Here is a 16,724-nt window from a genome sequence, read left to right on the forward strand (position 1 = left end):
GGATACAGATTCACCAGAAGCCATTCACTGTAGAGAAACAAGGGATCATTATAAAAACGATATCAATAGAAATCACCTTAGGTCCTGAATCAAGTGTTGTTATAATTTTGGTAATATATTGGAAGACCAAGTTCACCTAATGCCATTTTTGAAGATGGATAATCACGAAAAGTTCGCCACTGTAGGAGACTACCTTAACCTTAAGTGGAACTTCAATAAGGAGACCCAACGTCACCCAAGGTCCTAAATCAATGAAATGATAATCTTATTAATCTATATAGGGAGACCATTGATCACATTAAGTGAAATATCAAAAAAAAAAAGCCAGAGGTCTGACCTTTATGCATTTTTGAAGATAGAGATTAATTCACCAGAAGCAACTGTAGGGAGACTAGTGGTCACCTTACTTTGAACACCGATAAAGAGAACAGAGGTTACCTTAGCTAACCAATTAAATAATTTTGTTAATCTAAAGTGAACCATTTATAATGACACCAGAGTTCATCTTTGGTCCTAGATCACTGAAGTAATAATTTTTTGTTAATCTTTAGGGAGACCGGAGGTCACATATTAAGGAGGTTCGATGATCGTGACCATTTTTATATTATATTGATCTCCTTTATAATAAAATTCTACAAAAATATATAGTTTATAGCTTAAAACATAATTTCTAAAATTTAAGGTAGACCTGATGCTTTAACGTTCACCACCAAACTCTATCTTTAAAAAAATGTGTAAAGGAGGCTGCACCAGAAGGCATCCACTGTAGAGAATCCAGGGGTCACTTTAAATAGATTATCCAAAGGAAGACCAGAGGTCACTATAGGTCCGTTATAAATGTTGTTATAATTTTGATAATTTATAAGAAGACCAGGGATCACATTTTGTCATTTTTGAAGATGGAGGTTCACCAGAAGTCAGCCACTGTAAGGAGCCTAGAGGTCACCTTTGGTATTAAATCAATCAAATAAAAATGTTGTTCACCTATAGGGAGATTAGAGTTCATCTTATGTCATTTTACAAGATTTTACAAGGTGGAGAGCTTCAACATAATTTAGCCACTGTAGGAAGACAAGGGGTCCTCTTAAGTGGAATATCCATTAGGAAACCAGAGGTAACCTTAGGTCTTTAACCAATAAAATAATTTTGTTAGTCTAAAGAGTATGGGTCACTTTAAGTAAACTATTCAAAATTACACCAGAGGCCATCTTAGGTCCTAGATCAATGAGGTAATAATTTGTGAATCTATAGAGAGACCAAAGGACACCTTAATGTAGTTTTGAAGATGGATATTCACCAAAAGTCAATCACTGTAAGAAGGCTAAATATCAAATTACATTCACAAGGAGACTAGAGGTCAACGTGGGTCTGAAATCAATGGAGTAATAATTTTTATCTTTAGGGAGACCAGAGGTCACCTTATGTCATTTTATAGTATGGAGAGTCACCGGTCATTTGATGCATTTTGCAAATTGGAGATTAATCAGTCTTCATCCATTCATTGACTACCTGGTGTTACCTCATATTATTTTACAAGATGGAGATTCACTAAGGTTATTCACTGTAGGATAACCATAGATCACCTTAGGTAAAAAAAAAGAATAAGTGACGTCACCAATGGTTTAAGATTGATGTTGTAATTCTTTGAGTCAATATTGAGACCAGATTTAATAAATATTTTAATATACAAGGTGAAGATTTACCAAAGCCAGAGGTTACCTTATATTGGCATGGTCACGAATTTGGTCAAAAATCACCTTTCCTATTTTAATATTTACAATGCTTCAGTAAGGCATTCTTAATAAGCAACCGAAATTTGAGTGTTACAGAGCTTGAACTTCTTTGCAAAGTAAACAAAGCGTTTGTTTATATTTTAAATGTTAAAGTGAAAATTCCAATTTTAGACCTCAAATGAATGTGTTAAACGTTAGAAACTGTTTATGCCTAAAATAAGTTAAAAGATAGACAAATCAGGTTTACAATTTTCTTACTCGTATATTGAACCTATGTAAACAAAAAACAGGGCTCGAGCGTTGTGTACATTACAAAGAATTCTCAGCTCTGTATCTTGCTTTCAACTCCACGAATGACTCTCAAATTTCATTTGATCATTCTCAGCTCAATTTTGCTCAACCACTGTAGGGTGACCTGGGGTCCCCATATGTCATTTTACACAATGAATAAATGAAATATGCCTAGGGGGACCAGAGGTAACCTAAGTTTTTTTTATCAATGTTGTATTAACTTATATCAATACGGAGATCTCGGGTCACCTTATGTCATATAACAGGATGGAGAGTCACCAGTTATCCACTGCAGGGTGCCTAAAGGTCACCATATATCATTTTACACAATGGAGAGTCACCGGTCAACCACTGTAGGGTGACCTGCGGTCCCAAGTAGTCCACTGCAGGGTGCCCGCAGGTCACCTTATATCATTTTACACAATCGAGAGTCACCGGTCAACCACTGTAGGGTGACCTGGGGTCCCCGTATGTCATTTTACGCAATTAATAAATGAAATATGCCTAGGGGGACCGAAGGTAACCTAATTTTTTTTATCACTGTTGTATTAAATCTTTATATCAATACGGAGATCTCGGGTCACCTTATGTCATATTACAGGATGGAGAGTCACCAGTTATACACTGCAGGGTGCCCACAGGTCACCTTATATCATTTTACACGATGCAGAGTCACTCATCGGTCAACCACTGTAGGGTGACCAGGGGTCCCCGTATGTCATTTTACACAATGAATAAATGAAATATGCCTAGGGGGACCAGAGGTAACCTAAGGTTTTTTTGTAATCACTGTTGTATTAATTCTTTATAACAACACGGAGATCTCGGGCCACCTTATGTCATATACCATGATGGAGAGTCACCAGTTATCCACTGAAGGGTGCCCACAGGTCACCTTATATCATTTTACACAATGCAGAGTCACCGGTCAACCACTGTAGGGTGACCTGGGGTCCCCGTATGTCATTTTACGCAATTAATAAATGAAATATGCCTAGGGGGACCAGAGGTAACCTAAGTTTTTTTTATCACTGTTGTATTAATTCTTTATATCAATACGGAGATCTCGGGTCACCTTATGTTATATAACAGGATGGAGAGTCACCATGAATCCACTGCAGGGTGCCCACAGGTCACCTTATATCATTTTACACAATGCAGAGTCACTCACCGGTCAACCACTGTAGGGTGACCTGGGGTCCCCGTATGTCATTTTACACAATGAATAAATGAAATATGCCTAGGGGGACCAGATGTAACCTAAGTTTTTTTTTATCAATGTTGTATTAACTTATATCAATACGGAGATCTCGGGTCATCTTATGTCATATAACAGGATGGAGAGTCACCAGTTTTACACTGCAGGGTGCCCACAGGTCACCTTATATCATTTTACACAATGGAGAGTCACCGGTCACCACTGTAGGGTGACCTGGGGTCCCCGTATGTCATTTTACACAATGAATAAATGAAATATGCCTAGGGGGACCAAAGGTAACATAAGTTTTTTTTATCACTGTTGTATTAATTCTTTATATCAATACGGAGACCATGGATCACCTTATGTCATTTTACAGGATAGAGAGTCACCGGTCATCCACTGCAGGGTGCCCACAGGTCATCTTATATCATTTTACACAATGAAGAGTCACCGGTCAACCACTGTAGGGTGACCAGGGGTACCCGTATGTCATTTTACACAATGAATAAATGAAATATGCCTAGAGGGACCAGAGGTAACCTAATTTTTTTTATCACTGTTGTATTAATTCTTTATAACAATACGGAGATCTCGGGTCACCTTATGTCATATAACAGGATGGAGAGTCACCAGTAATCCACTGCAGGGTGCCCACAGGTCACCTTATATCATTTTACACAATGCAGAGTCACCGGTCAACCACTGTAGGGCGACCTGGGGTCCCCGTATGTCATTTTACGCAATTAATAAATGAAATATGCCTAGGGGGACCGAAGGTAACCTAATTTTTTTTATCACTGTTGTATTAAATCTTTATATCAATACGGAGATCTCGGGTCACCTTATGTCATATTACAGGATGGAGAGTCACCAGTTATACACTGCAGGGTGCCCACAGGTCACCTTATATCATTTTACACGATGCAGAGTCACTCATCGGTCAACCACTGTAGGGTGACCAGGGGTCCCCGTATGTCATTTTACACAATGAATAAATGAAATATGCCTAGGGGGACCAGAGGTAACCTAAGGTTTTTTTGTAATCACTGTTGTATTAATTCTTTATAACAACACGGAGATCTCGGGCCACCTTATGTCATATACCATGATGGAGAGTCACCAGTTATCCACTGAAGGGTGCCCACAGGTCACCTTATATCATTTTACACAATGCAGAGTCACCGGTCAACCACTGTAGGGTGACCTGGGGTCCCCGTATGTCATTTTACGCAATTAATAAATGAAATATGCCTAGGGGGACCAGAGGTAACCTAAGTTTTTTTTATCACTGTTGTATTAATTCTTTATATCAATACGGAGATCTCGGGTCACCTTATGTTATATAACAGGATGGAGAGTCACCATGAATCCACTGCAGGGTGCCCACAGGTCACCTTATATCATTTTACACAATGCAGAGTCACTCACCGGTCAACCACTGTAGGGTGACCTGGGGTCCCCGTATGTCATTTTACACAATGAATAAATGAAATATGCCTAGGGGGACCAGATGTTACCTAAGTTTTTTTTTATCAATGTTGTATTAACTTATATCAATACGGAGATCTCGGGTCATCTTATGTCATATAACAGGATGGAGAGTCACCAGTTTTACACTGCAGGGTGCCCACAGGTCACCTTATATCATTTTACACAATGGAGAGTCACCGGTCACCACTGTAGGGTGACCTGGGGTCCCCGTATGTCATTTTACACAATGAATAAATGAAATATGCCTAGGGGGACCAAAGGTAACATAAGTTTTTTTTATCACTGTTGTATTAATTCTTTATATCAATACGGAGACCATGGATCACCTTATGTCATTTTACAGGATAGAGAGTCACCGGTCATCCACTGCAGGGTGCCCACAGGTCATCTTATATCATTTTACACAATGAAGAGTCACCGGTCAACCACTGTAGGGTGACCAGGGGTACCCGTATGTCATTTTACACACTGAATAAATGAAATATGCCTAGAGGGACCAGAGGTAACCTAATTTTTTTTTATCACTGTTGTATTAATTCTTTATAACAATACGGAGATCTCGGGTCACCTTATGTCATATAACAGGATGGAGAGTCACCAGTAATCCACTGCAGGGTGCCCACAGGTCACCTTATATCATTTTACACAATGCAGAGTCACCGGTCAACCACTGTAGGGCGACCTGGGGTCCCCGTATGTCATTTTACACAATATTAAATGAAATATGCTTAGGGGGACCAAAGGTAACCTAAGCTTTTTTATCACTGTTGTATTAATTCTTTATATCAATACGGAGACCATGGATCACCTTATGTCATTTTACAGGATAGAGAGCCACCGGTCATCAACTGAAGGGTGCCCAAAGGTCACCTTATGTCATTTTATGCTATGGAGAGTGATCGGTCATCCACTGTAGGGTGACTAGGGGTCCCCTTATGTCATTTTACAATACAGAGAGTCACCGGTCATTTACTGTAGGGTGACCAGGGTCACCTTATGTCATTTTACAGGACAGAGAGTCACCAGTCATGACCTTATGTCATTTTACACTATGGAGAGTCAATGGTCATCCATTGTAGGGTGACCAGGGGTCCCCTTATGTCATTTTACAGGATTGAGAGCTACCGGTCATCCACTGTAGTAATTGAAATATCATGAGAGAAAGAGAAGTGACCTATTTACATGTATTTCCTACACAAATGTCGTAGTGATTTTGTAAATCAATACGGAAACTGGAGGTCGGCAGATGCATTTTGCAGATGGAGATTAATAAGTCTTCATTCATTCTTTGACTTCCTGGTGTTACCTCAGATGATTTTACAAGATGTAGATTCACTAAGGTTATTCACGGTAGGGTGACCAGGGGTCACCTTAAGTAAAAAATCGATAAGGGGACCAGAGGTCACCAATTGTTTTAGATTGACGTTGCAATTCTTTGATTCAATATGGAGACCTGAGTTTTAACAAAATGTCAATATACAATTAAGGTAAAGATTTACCAAAACCATCCACAGTGGGAAGACGAGGGATTACCCTAAGTGAATATCTAAAAGGCTACCAGACGTCAGCCTGGGTCTAAAGACAATGTAGTTTTAATTTTCTTAAAATGACATGAGGTCCAGATGTCAACGTATGTCATTTGCAAAAACACCCATAAGGAGACCAGAGGTCAGTTCATGTCCCCTATCAATTAAATAATTATTTTCCTTATCGATAGGGAGACCAGAGGTCACCTTATGTCATTTACATGATAGGTATTCAGCCATGGTAGAAGATCAGGGGTCACCTGAAGTAAAAATATGCACAAGGAGACCAGAGGTCACCTCAGGTCCTTCATCAATAAAATAATTTTAATATAGAAACGGTCAGCTAATGTCATAACAAGATGGATATCCCTAGAAGCCATCCACTAAAGGTCACCTTTGGAAAGCGATGTCTGTTGTTGTAATTGTGTCCATTAATAACGGAAATCAGGGGTCACCTAATGTCATTTTACAAGATATAGATTCAAATAAGTCATTTATTGTAGGGAGAGCAGAGGTCACATTTAGTAAAATATCCATGAGGAGCCCTGAGGTCCCCTTATGTCCTACATTAATGTAGCAATAATTTTGTTTATCAATAGGATACCAGAGGTCCCCAAATGTCATTAAACAAGATGTATACTCACTAGATGTCATCCATTTGTTAGATCATGGGTCAGCTTGAATGGAATTTCAAGATGATAGGTCTCGATATGTCCTAAATCAATGTAATAGTTTGTTGATAAATACGAATACCAGATGTCACCTTCTTTTCCAAGAAAGACATTTACCTGAAGTCATTTACTGTAGATCTAGAGAAACCGAGTGGTCATTATAAGAGGAATATCTAAAAGGAATTTAGAGGTCACCTTGGTTTCAAAAAGGTTTAGATTTAATTCAAAGATCAATACGTTAACCAGAGGTCAGATAATGTCATTTTAAAAGATGGAGATTCCCAACAAGCCTTCCACTGTAGGAAAACCAAAGGTCACCTTTGGTAATCGATCTATGTCGTTATATTTTTTGTTAACTAATAACGAAGACCAGAGGTCACTTAATGTCATTTTACAAGATGGAGATTCAAAAAAGTCATCTACTGTAGGGGACCCAAGGGTCACCTTAAGTGGAATATCCAAAAGGAGACCACAGGTCACCTTATGATCGAAATTGATGTAGTATAATTATCAATTCTGTAAATCAATACGGTGGTAAGAGATCCGTTAATGTTATTTTACAAGATGAAGAATCATAAAATATCATCTATTGTAGATAAACCAGAGTTCGTTTTAGGTCTTGGATATATATGTGTTGTTATAATTTTCAGGGGGGGGGGGGGGGAAACTACTTCTTTCTACAGGCTACACCTACGTATACAGAGTAAGAAGGTGAAGTACTTTGATATTTTAATGAGGAGGATTTTGTGTTACATTTAACTTATATATCCTTGAGGGACCACAGGTCACCTTATGTCTATATAACGTATATCATATATCTTTCAAATAACAGTCAATGTTGAATTTTTTATCATCTATAGTGTACTTCCAATACTTAGAGGGGTATTCTTTAATAAAAATACATTTCTGCCTGTTGTATATCATTTCTAAATGCTAAGTAGTGGTACTAGTTATTCTACTTTCACTTTGCGGTTGCTATGCACTACATTTTGTAGCGGAGTGCACAGATTTGGTAAGTGTGAATTAGCAGGTGACCTGGGGTCCTAGTTGAGCGTACGTTTTATCCTTCTGCAACCAATTCTAGAGAATCAACAATATGTCAAAATGTTTGCATATAGGTAAAATCATATATTATAATTAACATTTGAGTTTTTGTGAATTTAAAATGTTTTTTCTTTGTAAAATTGGAGCCCCCTATCTGGCTGCATTCTACTCCAGAAAAATATGATTTCGATGAATTTGAATCTATACTATCTAAGGCAGCTGTTTTTACTAAAGTTGCACCTTTTCCTATGAATTTTTGTAGAAAAAAGATTTTTATTAATATATTCCTATGTAATGGACAATGATAAATTTTACTCTATCAATGTAGTTTTATGAAGATTTATAAGATAACTGTTACAATAAAAATGGCTAAAGTAAGTTGCATATTGTTGACTGTATCTAGAATATTCTAAGGTTAAGTTCAATTCAGTTAAAGGAAACATTAATTCTAGAAACAACCATCATTAGTCATTAAAATTATGAAAACCATGGCAATGGACCTGATGTTGAATAACCGTTCAGATTAGAAGATCATACTTGATTGTCGATATATCTGATTTTGAAGGATTCCAATTGCATTAAATTTTGCTTGTGAGAATTCGGTCGGTGTCGGGTATAGTTCGTTTATATTCAATTTGGCTTAAACATTCACTATATAAATACATCTTTGACAAATTGCCAGCTTAGAATTTGACGTCAATTTGTCAAGATTATTATTATTGTCGATATCCTTGAACACTGTATTTGATAAAATTTCCCGTGATGGCGGGGTCAGGACTTCTGTTTATGCTTCATCTTCAAATCATCAAAATTAATCATTTCAATGACAGCTTTAATTTTGTCAGTTATGTAATTTCGAATTAAATAAGATAACAATAAATCTTAAAGGAATAGTTACTCTTACCGTTTTTCAATCAAATACCAATTTCTAAGAAAATTAGTGGTTCAATTCGATTTTATCACAGTTCACTGACAGATTAAAATATCAAATATACGATAGCAAAATAACATCTTCTGTAAAAAAAAATAAAAAAAAAAAAAAACAAAACTTAAGGAATATTTCTTATTCTACTTTTAACGAAATTTTTTGAATACTTATTTGAATATATATTAAATATAGGAAACATTTTCAATCTTCTTACCCTCCCATTGAAAATATAAAAAATATTTTCACCATAAGATGTTTCCCTCTTTTTTCTTAAAAAACAGATTTAAGTTCATACAAAAACTGAAAAAAAAAATCTATGCCGTTTTTTAACATAATTTATGTTTATCTACATTGCTAATAATAAGGAGATTAATAAAGTTATGTTCATGGAATTTAAAACATATATATTGTCTTTAATAGTATCTGATACATGTATAATATAAGTACTGTATATACGCACAGATCTTAAAACTTTCCGGGAGGGGGGGGGGGGGGGGGGGCGAAGAGTGTTCGCTTTTTGGTCCGAAGCGTATTTTTAAAAAAAATTATTATGTGAATTGAGTTCAGTCAAATTTTACTGTGGGTTTCAGGCTTGACTTAGATCCGCACAATCATGCAGTGTTTCGAAAACGGTAGTGTTTTCTGATTAGTTTCTCTTTATATACTAATATCTTTTTCATAAACTAGATCATACATTATTGGCTTGTTGTCACTTAAGACATATGTAACGAAAAATTGAACACATCTTTGGAAAAGATCAATGTATTTATCTACTGTTATCATTACTTTTCCCTTTGATGCAGATGATCTGCACCAACTAAGTTGGAAATTAAAATATCTTTCTAAGACGGTAAGTACGTAGCTAATTAACTTTATATCAGATACTCGTTCGTCTTAACTAGCACTATAATCGAATAATCATTGATCGCTCTATCTGATAATAATGTTCATTACATACCAGACTTGAGGCAGTGCTTAATGTAATGTGGTAATGTATTGCAATGCATTACAAATGCTAGTGATGTGTAATGCCACAAATTTAGCATTACAAGTAATGGTAATGTAATGTAATGAATTACTTTTCAAAATCTAATCTAATGCTGGCATTTTATGACATTATTTTGCATTACTCTTGACTGATTATTGATGCATTTTCATTTTTTAAATTGTGATGAATTGCCTAACTTAACAAGTTTTTATTTAAGATTTATTTTAAAATCTTGAGATAAATATAATATTATATCTGTTGTTTTATAAAAAGGATACATAATCCAAACGCGGACTTCTAAACAACTTAGAAGTAGGACCAGGGGCCATGGAGGAGAAGGCATCCTCTGCTGACTGGTCACAGCAGTGTGGCAACGCACTTTGACAAAACTTTTCGAAGTGTGTTAAGAAGGCCCATCAAGATGTTTCAATACCGAGATACGTTACGCTTTCCGAATAATAATATGTATAAATCACAAATTCTGCATGGAAATGAATTTCTTATTTGTTGATTGTATAATAATTTGTAAGCACAAGTGAATCTAATTTACCGCCTTTGAGAACGGTGGGGTGGAATGTTTTTAGGAATTGGAAGTGAAATTTTTTTATCAAAGTCATTACTTTAAAAGGGTATATAATGAACTACAAATGGTATTTTTATTATAGCGAGCGCAGCGAGGCGGCGCGAAGCGCCGCTCGCGTAGCGAGCTCCATAGACAACGTGTACGAACGGAGGAAATTCGAGTTGAAATCTGCACATTGTTCAAAGAAAATTTTATGAGGCCACGTGAAAACGTTCTACTATCCCAGTGATCCTTTGCGGTGCATAGCAACATGGTGGAACAGAAAGTGTTTCTACGGAAAATTCTTACCTCTACATCGCATACATCATTTTCATTTAACAATTTAAAAAATCCTTCTAAAAACATTACAGCAAACAACACATAAGCTTACGTAAAAAAAACTGAACTTTTGCTGACATATGACGTCATTTCCTTCTCCGAATTTGTCCGACAATTTACGAAAACTGTCGAGCGCAAAAGAATGTTAACTATGACGTCACAAAGATCTCGCGTTTTAATTTCCCGCGATATATTTAGAGGTGGATCAAGCATATGTACTGGATCATGTAGGAAGTACTCAGTATCAGTGTTAACGGTGACTCTTTGGCTGATTAGTTTTGTTTTGATGGTTTTTTTTTTTGCTTAGTAAATACACATGCAAGTTCCATGCTAAATCTATTGTCATATTGATCCAATCATATATACATACGTTAGGTAGGTGACAAAAAATTATTAAGAAAGAAAAGTCTAATCATTATTAGATCTACGTGCAGCCACGTCATTTTGTAATGAATAGATAAATGAAAAGAATTAAACTGTTAAAATATCTACCGGTACATGTATTTGTTATATAGTTGCATATATGTGGTCAAATAATATTGGATATCACACACTAAGAAAGGGGTGAGGGCACATGTCTACAACGCTTATATAGCGTACAAAAATTAAAAAGATTTAAAACAAAATTAATGTCACTGAGGAAAATAATTAAAACACGGGTTACAACAAGGAACAAAATGAGAAATAACAGACAAAATTTATTTTTACTGATTTTAATGATCATTATTAAAAGGTAAAGAAAAGATAAAACAAAATTGTATCTACATAAAAAAAACCGGCGTTGTGTTTATCAAAAATATTTTAATACAATGTAAGTCTGTTTAACATTTTATTAATGCTCAGTGGTAGTTTGTTTAAGTGTATAAGACTAGGAAGGGGGTCATTGGAATAAAAGTTTGATAATTTCGGGTTCCTTGCGGTGGTAAAAGTTTTCGAGACAAAGCCAAAGTTTTTTGGTTAGGGCAAGTCCACTGGTTGCATTTAACAATGATGACAGATGTGTGGTTCCTTCTGCGCTCGCCCCAACGGTCACACCGTAAAACATATTATCTAGTTGATCATGATACATCGTAGGAACAAACTAAATATGGCGGCTTCCTATGCTATAATAAGTCGGAGGAATAATTTACGAAGAGAAAAGTAGGAACAAGATCTAGAATAATCCACTGAGTTACATCGATGATCTTGAAATAATTCTAAGGTTATAATATAAGGCTCTCTCGAATCCGATTCCGGGAATATGCCATGATATAGAGAACGTCATCACAAGGCCAACAAGAAGGACACATTTATATTTCACAATCACCGTCCCATCAGATCGTTGCTACTTTGTTTTTTTTCGCCACCCGGAATTTCCATGCAGACAGTTCTGTGGATCTCCATGGTATAAGTAAAGCTAGCATGCAAAGTTTTTTGGGGATTGTAAGGGATGTGTCAATATCCTTAGTTAAAAGTTTAAAATATTTTAAATTACCCTAGAATTTAACTGCAATTACTTCTACCATGTTTGATTTCACGAGAAGATAACTTTTTTTTTTGGTTTCCATGCGTTATAAGAGCAACACACGAAACACATGTTAGAGATACGTGCACTTTTTAAAAAGTAAAACATAGTTGTTAATTGGAAAATTATCATTCAATAAACACAGTGGCTGTCCATGATGCCAAATTAAATATTACCAATATGGTAGCAAAATGGTCTAGATCAACTCATGATTCATTTTTGTGGATTACAATTCCATACTTTACCAAACGGAGAATTACCAAGTAATTGACTATTTACTATAATGTTGATAATTGCAATATACGTATCATTAGAAAGATGTTTGGTTTTGCATACTGCCTGCAACAAGTAAGATATCAACCACCAATAGATAGTGGATGTGCGAAGCTGAAACCATATATATATATATATATATATATATATATATATATATATATATATATATATATATATATATATATATATATATATTGTTACGGCAGAGATGTGCGGTTATGGATCGACCCTCTCGTAGATAAAACAAGGTTTACTTGGTTTTGACTGATGAAGTTTAATGTAGAACAAAAATACGGGTATTCCCGCCGCAGAGTCACAAACAGTACCAAACTTCACCGTGAAACTGTAAACAATTACACAGAATTCAATATACTTGTATTGAAAATTAATATTGGAATAAGCAAATGATCTTTACACAAAATATAAATGTATTTACCTCCTTGTGCCTTATTTTCGTAATATATGAGGGTTTTCCTGACTTTGCTGCACCATGTGCTTACCGCCAAATAAACAGAATAATGTAACAAGATATAAAATTACTTCACTTGACAAAAGAGTTCTACCTATGGTAGCCTGTACGGGCGTAACATGGCTCCCCAAATTAGTGAATAACTAATTTTAACATATATACAATCTCACAACTAATAAAATGTCCATAAAGAAACACTCAAATAGGTTCCTAATATGGCTCCTCGGTGGGGTCTTCCCCGGTCTCGTTCTCCAACAACAAGACTAACTTGTGAATAGGTCTTTCAAGTGTTGAAAGCTGACCGTTCCTCTTGCCTTTCTTGTCCAGATTGCTGTCTCCGATAGCTAATCTAACACTACGGACCAACCCATCCTCGCTTGCATATGTATCTATGACACGACCAAGATGCCACTGATTCCGGGGCAGGTTATCATCCTTCACTATAACGACATCTCCAATTTGGATATTCCTTCTTGTTGACGACCACTTTGTACGCGTCTGAAGAATCTGAACATATTCCTTTCTCCAACGTGTCCAGAATTCATTGGCCAAGTATTGTATGCGGCGCCATCTCCTACGGCAATACAAATCTGGCGTCTGGAACTCACCAGGTGGTGGTAAGACAACCTTAGACTTCATGGTCAGAAGGTGGTTAGGTGTGATTGGTTCAGGGGCAAACGGATCATGCAAGTTCGAGATGGTAAGTGGACGACTGTTGACAATAGCCATAGCTTCGCAGAAAAGGGTTCTAAGACCCTCATCATCCAACTGAGATCCAAAGTCCTGCAAGAGAGAAGAAAGCACATTGCGAACTGTCCTGATCTGCCTTTCCCAAACTCCGCCCATATGACTCGCTGACGGAATGTTCATTTTAAAACTGATATAATCACATCCTTCTGCTGTTAGAAACTGCTTCAGGCGACTGTCGTCTAGTTCTTCTAGAGATTCTCTGAGTTCTCTCTCAGCCCCGACAAAGTTAGTACCTCTATCTGATCTCAATTGTTTTACTGGTCCACGTATCGACAGAAATCTGCGCAGAGCATTGATAAATGAACTGGTGTCGAGAGAGTTTGCGTTCTCTAGATGCACCGCTCTTGAAGACATACATGTGAACAAAACTCCATATCTCTTCAATTCTTTTCTCCCTTCTTTGATGTAGAATGGTCCGAAGAAGTCTACCCCACTGTACGTAAAGGGTGCCTCTGCTGCAAGTCTGTCAGCAGGTAGGTCGCTCATTTTCTGATCCAGTGTTTGACTGCGACGTTTACGACATTTCACGCATCTTGAAATGAGACTGTACACAGCAGAACTGCAGCCAATAATCCAATAACCATTTGATCTAATCTCATTGGTTGTGATACTTCGTCCTTGGTGTCTGCTGCGTTCATGAAAGTGTCTGATGATAAGCCTTGTAACATGCGACTTCCTTGGTAAAATGATTGGGTGCTTAACATAAGACGTAAATTCTCCCTTCTGCAAACGACCCCCAACTCGTAAAACATCATTATTATCCAGAAATGGATCGAGTCGGTAAAGGGAGGATGTTTTTCGAACAGACTTCTTTCTGTTAACATCTTCACATCCCTTGGTGTTGTTCAGAATTTTCAATTCTTCACTAAAGGCCTCTTTCTGGACTAATCTCACAATGGCCAATTCTGCTTCCTCTAATAAAGCTACAGGCAATCCTTGCTCCTTTGAAGGCACTGCATCTGTTGCCTTCTGACAAGGAATCTTTTTAAGCAACGTCTTGAACTTAAGACAGTTTGCTATGAGTCTCTTGGCACGATTCCAATCAGAACAACGTTCTAAATAGTCAATTAGTGACGTATATTCAGTAGGTTCCACCTTCGTCTCAAACACCTGGCAACGCTTAACCTCAGGATCGTCCTCTGATATACTTGGCTTGCTAACAGGTTGACCAGAAAATGGTAAACTGGACTCCCATAGAAAATTGGGTCCTCTGAACCATTCCTTCCTGTTTCGTAACTCAGCAGCTGTAATTCCACGTGATGCTATGTCTGCTGGGTTCTCTGCTGAACTGATGTAGTTCCACTGATAGGGTTCCGTGCGGTCACGAATCTGTTGAAGTCTGTTGGCGACAAAAACGTGAAAACGCCGAGAATCATTAGCAATGTATCCAAGGACAACAGTACTATCTGTCCAGAACCATTCAACGACATTGCTAATTTCGAGCTCTTCTAGAAGTTGGGAGCTGACTTTAACAGAAACGAGAGCAGCAGTAAGTTCCAAACGAGGTACAGTAACTTGCTTCAGTGGCGTGACTCTGGATTTGGCCATAACTAAAGAGCAATGTACTTGTTGCTTGTCATCTATAAGGCGTAGATGTGAGCACTGGCCATAACCAATAGTGCTTGCATCTGAGAAATGGTGTAGTTCGGCCACTACGACATCTCCAAAGTTCTCAGGTTTAAGACATCTCTTGATTTCCAAGGAACCAAGCTTCTCGAGATCATCCCTCCAACATCTCCATCTGGGTCGCAAGTTCTCTGGTAGAGGACTATCCCAATCTGTTTGGTTTCTACACATTTCCTGCAAGATTTGTTTCCCAACTAGGACAAAAGGCGCAATGAATCCAAGTGGATCGTATACGGAACTTAACATCGAAAGAACACCTCGTCTAGTAAGGGGACGGTCCTTCGGGGTAATCTTGAACTGGAATGCATCTGTCTGAATACACCACTGGATACCTAGAGTTCTCTCAATGGGAAGTTTGTCCTGATGTATGTCGATACCTGCTAGTCCCTTTGCCCTATCGTCAGCTGAAATGCTCTCCAAAACTTCCTTCGAGTTTGAGAGGAATTTGTGTAATCTCAAACCACTTCCACAGCATAACTCTTTGCTTCTCTCTATAAGGCTAATGGCTTCCTCTGGAGTAGCGACCGACTTCAGTCCGTCATCAACATAGAAGTCTCGTTTGATAAAGTTCGCAACATCAGATCCAAACTGAAGTTCTCCATCAGTAGCAGCTTGTCTCAGGCCAAAGTTGGCGCATCCTGGGGAGGACACTGCTCCAAACAGGTGTACTGTCATCCGGTAAGTAGTAGGATCCTTACTGAAATTGCCGTCATCCCACCACAGGAATCGTAGATAATTTCTGTGCTCCACATTCACCTTGAACTGGTGAAACATCTGCTCAATATCGCAAACAAAGGCAACAGGCTCTTTGCGGAAACGACACAAAACTCCAACAAGCATATTCATCATATCAGGTCCTTGTAGCAGATGGTCATTTAATGACTGGCCCATATACTTCGCACTGCAATCAAAGACTACACGCAACTTTCCTGGTTTTTGCGGATGATACACACCATGGTGTGGAATGTACCATGCTTGTCCACTATCAACGTTGATTTCCTTTTCTGGTACTCTTTCTGCAAAACCCTTCAAAATCAATTCTCTCATGAAGGAAATGTAATGCTCACAATACTGTGCATCCTTTGCAAATCGGTTCTGCAAATGTTGCAGTCGCTGTAATGCCATGTCTTTATTATTGCTCAGGTATGGCATAGCTTCTCGGAAAGGTAATGGCATTTCATAATGCCCATCCAGCTTATGAATCCCCTTTTCCATGGCATCCAGAAATTTTCTGTCTTCATAGGAAATGTGTTTAGAACTATTTGAGTTCTCGCTAAAGTCCACTTCAAGCATCCTAACTACCTCTTCAGGGTTGATTACTTCCT

General features: G+C 37.5%; 1 protein-coding gene across 1 annotated transcript; it reads right to left on the minus strand.

The window, feature by feature from the left end:
* Window positions 1–12,782: 12,782 nt before the first annotated feature.
* LOC128159902 (uncharacterized) lies at window positions 12,783–15,708 on the minus strand. Its single transcript, XM_052823126.1, has 2 exons — window positions 12,991–15,708; window positions 12,783–12,897 (listed from the first exon to the last, which is right to left on the minus strand). The coding sequence occupies exon 1, from the start codon at window positions 15,643–15,645 to the stop codon at window positions 13,234–13,236; it is 2,412 nt and encodes an 803-aa protein (XP_052679086.1). The 5' UTR covers window positions 15,646–15,708; the 3' UTR covers window positions 12,783–12,897; window positions 12,991–13,233.
* Between the last annotated feature and the right edge of the window lie 1,016 nt (window positions 15,709–16,724).

This window comes from Crassostrea angulata, chromosome 8 (genome assembly GCF_025612915.1).
Source record: "Crassostrea angulata isolate pt1a10 chromosome 8, ASM2561291v2, whole genome shotgun sequence".
NCBI lineage: Eukaryota > Metazoa > Mollusca > Bivalvia > Ostreida > Ostreidae > Magallana > Magallana angulata.